Raw genomic sequence first — 5,178 nt, forward strand, 5'->3', positions numbered from 1 at the left:
CTGACACCAGTGATGGACGAAGAAAACTATAAGGTTTTCTTGCCCTCCCGCCCCCCCACCAGAGATTTGCTGCTCTGTAATTCTTATATTGGCAGTTTTTAAAATTCCATACAATCAATAACCTTTGTGCATTTTATGTTTTCACAACTTGTACCTGAAGGTAAGTGTTGCTGGTAATGACAGTGGATTTTTGTTTGTCTTGAGTGATGGCAACTTTCTTTCTTTTTTCCTTTTTTTGCAGTGCTGGGAATGGAACCCATGGTCTCACACATTTTAGGACAAATGCTCTACCACTGAGTGACATTCCCAGCCCAATAACAGCTTCCATTGGCATCTTCTATGTTAATCTTTCCCATCCTGAATCTCAGATATTAAAAGCCCAACTAAAATTTGGATTCTTAAGTGGACTCGAAAGAGTTTTTAGACTGAATATTCAGTCTTTTCTAATCCTGTTTGTATAATTTTTTAAACCTTTTTTTGTAGATATGTGAAAGAGGCCAAAGAAGCAACTAAAAATGGAGATCTGGAAGAAGCATTTAAGCTTTTCAATTTGGCAAAGGACATTTTTCCCAGTAAAAAGCTGATGAGCAGAATCCAAAAGCTACAGGAAGCCATGGAGGAGTTGGCAGAACAAGAAGATGATGAATTTACAGATGTGTGCAACTCTGGCCTGCTGCTTTATCGAGAGTTGTACAACCAACTCTTTGAGCACCAAAAGGAAGGCATAGCTTTTCTCTATAGCCTATACAGAGAAAAAAGAAAAGGGGGTATTTTGGCAGATGATATGGGATTGGGGAAGACTGTTCAAATTATTGCTTTCCTTTCTGGTATGTTTGATGCTTCACTTGTGAGTCATGTGCTATTGATCATGCCAACTAATATCATTAGCACATGGGTAAAAGAATTCGCCAAGTGGGCTCCAGGAATGAGAGTCAAAACTTTTCATGGCCCTAGCAAGGATGTACGCACTAGAAGCCTCAATAGGATTCAGCAAAGGAATGGTGTCATAATCACTACATACCAAATGTTAATCAATAATTGGCAGCAGCTTTCAAGCTTTAATGGCCAAAATTTTGTGTGGGACTATGTCATCCTTGATGAAGCACATAAAATAAAAAGCTCATCTACTAAGTCAGCAATATGTGCTCGTGCTGTCCCTGCACGTAATCGCATCCTCCTCACAGGAACTCCAATCCAGAATAATTTACAAGAACTATGGTCTCTATTTGATTTTGCTTGCCAAGGGTCCCTGCTAGGAACATTAAAAACATTTAAAATGGAGTATGAAAATCCTATTATTAGAGCAAGAGAGAAGGATGCTACCCCAGGAGAGAAAGCCTTGGGATTTAAAATATCTGAAAGCTTAATGGAAATTATAAAACCTTATTTTCTCAGGAGGACTAAAGAAGAAGTACAGAAAAAAAAGTCATGCAACTCAGAAGTCAGACTTATTGAGAAGAATCCAGGTGTTGATGCCGTCTGTGAAATGCCTTCCCTTTCCAGGAAAAATGATTTAATCATCTGGATACGTCTTGTACCTTTACAAGAAGAAATATACAGGAAATTTGTGTCTCTAGATCACATCAAGGAGTTGTTGACGGAGACCCGTTCACCTCTGGCTGAGCTAGGTGTCCTGAAAAAGTTGTGTGATCATCCTAGGCTTCTGTCTGCACGGGCTCGTTGTTTGCTCAATCTAGGGAATGGCAAATTTTCTGCTCAAGATGGCAGTGAGGAAGAGGATTCCTCAGATATGGACAACATTGATCATGTAACTGATGATACATTGAGGCAAGAATCTGGAAAAATGATATTCTTAATGGACCTTCTGAAGAGACTGCGAGATGAAGGACATCAAACTCTGGTATTTTCCCAATTGAGAAAAATTTTAAACATCATTGAACGCCTCTTAAAGAATATGCACATTAAGACATTGCGTATCGATGGCACCATTACTCATCTTTTGGAAAGAGAAAAAAGAATTAACCTGTTCCAGCAAAATAAAGATTACTCTGTTTTTCTGCTTACCACTCAAGTAGGTGGTGTTGGCTTAACATTAACTGCAGCAACTAGAGTGATCATTTTTGACCCAAGCTGGAACCCTGCAACTGATGCTCAAGCTGTGGATAGAGTTTACCGAATTGGACAAAAAGAAAATGTTGTGGTTTATAGGCTAATCACTTGTGGGACTGTAGAGGAAAAAATATACAGACGACAGGTTTTCAAGGACTCATTAATCAGACAAACAACTGGTGATAAGAAGAACCCATTCCGCTATTTCAGTAAACAAGAATTAAGAGAGCTCTTTACAATTGAGGATTTTCAGAACTCTGCAACCCAGTTGCAGCTTCAGTCTCTGCATGCTGCTCAGAGGAGATCTGATAAGAAACTAGATGAACATATTACCTACCTGCACTCTCTGGGGATAGCTGGAATCTCAGACCATGATTTGATGTACACATGTGATATGTCTGCTAAAGAGGAGGTCAGTGTGATAGAAGAATCTCAGTATATTCAACAAAGAGTTCAGAAAGCTCAATTCCTTGTTGAATTTGAGTCTCAAAATAGGATGGAACAACAAACTGGAAATGAGGGGGCATGGGAAAAAGCATCCGTGTTTCCTTCTCAAACAAAGAAGAAATGCCCTGAATTGAACAAACCACAGCCTCTGCCTTCTCCTCTTCTAACTATTCATCCTACCCAAGAAGAAGATATCAGTTTTCAAATGGCAAATATAAACATTAATGAACAGTCCAAAGAGAGTGACACACAAGATCTTTCCAGTGTACAGATAAACGTTACCATGCTGCAAGATAGTAAGTACCCACATGAAAATACACTGGAGGCTGACTTTGTAGCTACATTACCCAAAGAGATGGGAAGTGTTGAAGGAACTTGTACTGACTTATTATTGGGAACAGCAAAAAACATTGAAACAGAAAATGAGGCTCTGCAAAAAGAGGCATCACAAGAGAGGCCTGAGCAAGAGGCACTGCAAGAGAGCCCCCGGGGAAGTTTTAATTATTTACTTAGCCAACCCATGAAAGCTGATCTTGGGCCGAATCTAGATCTACAGGATGATGAGATTTTACAAGACTCTAATCCCTGGCCCATAACAAGTGAAAATAAAAATACAGAATCGGATGCATCTGTTATTGCACTATCTGATGACTCATTGGCATCCAATAGTGCAGTGCAGGATACTCAAGTAAATGAGGCCAACTCAGAAAGGGAAATTTTAGCATCTTCACAATATATGTGTGATTTCAATCTTTTTCTGGAAGACTCTACAGACAATAGACAAAATCTCTCTAGCCAGTCTTTAGAGCATGCTGAGAATGAAAATAGCTTGTGTGGCTCTGTAGGTAATTCTACAGCAGAGTCTGTGCATAGCAACACACATCCCAGTTTGGATCTTTCTGATAAGAAAGATGATGAATCAGTAGTAGTAGTTAATGTCAAATCCAGAAGCAAATCTAGAAGGATTGTTTCAGATGATGAGGATGATTTTTTTAAAGGTACTTCAAACATAAGTCCAATCAACACATCTCCCTTTCAGTTCTCATCTGTGAAACAGTTTAATGCTTCAACTCCTAAAAATGACACCAGTCTATCTAGAGGATTCTTTTCACCTAAAATATCCGATGGTATAAATAAGTCTATAAACTCAAGAAAATCCCTGGCTTCTAGGAGGTCTCTGATTAATGTGGTTTTAGACCACGTGGAGGATATGGAGGAAAGATTTGACAACAGCAGTGAAACAGAGGGTGCTGAAGATGATTGGGAAGAAGAAAAAAGCAGTGATGAAGACTCAGAACATACAGAAGAGGGTCCTTCTAGAGAAATGATGTCTTCAGAAAATAAGTTCAGTGGGCTAACTGTGTCTAAACCACTAGATTCTAGCCTACAGACCTCTGCTGATATCCCTGAGCCTTTGCCAGGTGCAGTGTTGATTGATTCGCCCCAGGACAAGTCAGTGGAGGCTGCAGATGACTACGAGACTCTTGTAACTCGTGGAAAAGAACTGAAAGAATGTGGAAAAATACAGGAGGCCCTCAACTGCTTTGTTAAAGCACTTGACATAAAGAGTGCAGATCCTGAAGTCATGATGATGACTTTGGGTTTGTATAAGCAACTTAATAGCACTTGAGAGTTCCATAATCTATTTGTTGTATTTTAAAATGAAAGAGAATATGAGATAATTTTTAAAGTTCCATCATTGGGTTCTTTGGGAGCATGAAGCATTTATGTTAAGAAAAATCTCAAAAAGCAAATTTTATTTCTACTCCCTGGTTCTTACCTTGCCCCTCATATATAAATTCTGTTTTCTGAGCATGAGGTTAATATTTCCACACTTGAGTATTGTTTTATTTTAGGCATAATCTATTAATTTTACTGTTTGTGTTGTTTACTTTATTAAAACTTTCTAGAGAAGTTTTTATAAAACTATTCTGGCTACTTTATTCTGAAAGGGATCACCTTTGTTCAGATAAGAAAATTAAAATGATTTTTCTCAAGTGTTTTCCACTCACTTTCTTTCACTGAGATGATACTGGCAAATGGATATGGGTACTCCTTAGTTTAGCAGGAGCTTGTCATTGGCATTCCAACTCTGAGCCGTCCCTATTAATATGTTGTTATGTTTTCAACTTAACACAGCAGAAGGTACCAGTGCTGGCATACTTCCTTACTAGTTGCCTGTCCTGGAGTCACTTTGCTGACTATTTAGTGGTTCTTCACTCACCATCAATTGTATTCTTTTCTCAAAGGAGAACCAAATACCTGCATGTCTGTCTTGATGTGTGCCATCACAGTCTCTCTTTGGGTTGTAGACTGGAAAGAAGTTCATCTCCCTCTGAGAAACAAAAAGTGCAACATAGCATAGCACTCTACACTGTCACCAGAGAAGGTGGAACTATCATTTATCAAGTACCTACTGAGTATTGGGCACTCTACACAGGCTTCTTATTTAATCCTTACCAAAATCCTCTGAGGTAGAGGGGGTGTAGTACTTAACGTTTTTCAGTTGAGACTTTCTTGAGGCTCAATGGGGCTGTGACCTGTCCACGGTGATACAGTAAGACATAAAATGGATTTTTAACTGGTATTACCAAATGAAAAGTTACTGAGCAGTTTTTGCTCCAGATGCTTCTTATACTACATGTGGGGGGGGGGGTCTCC

General features: G+C 39.0%; 1 protein-coding gene across 1 annotated transcript in view; it reads left to right on the top strand.

Moving 5' to 3' along the window:
- Ercc6l (ERCC excision repair 6 like, spindle assembly checkpoint helicase) overlaps positions 1–4,514 on the top strand; it is a 27,947-nt gene extending 23,433 nt beyond the window's left edge. The window contains exon 2 of the mRNA XM_015501574.2: positions 484–4,514. Within this exon, the coding sequence (XP_015357060.2) occupies positions 484–4,147 (3,664 nt within the window). The 3' untranslated portion in view covers positions 4,148–4,514. The remainder of the gene's footprint in view (positions 1–483) is intronic.
- The last annotated feature ends 664 nt before the right edge of the window (positions 4,515–5,178 follow it).

This window comes from Marmota marmota, unplaced genomic scaffold, assembly GCF_001458135.2.
Source record: "Marmota marmota marmota unplaced genomic scaffold, marMar, whole genome shotgun sequence".
Classification (NCBI taxonomy): domain Eukaryota; kingdom Metazoa; phylum Chordata; class Mammalia; order Rodentia; family Sciuridae; genus Marmota; species Marmota marmota.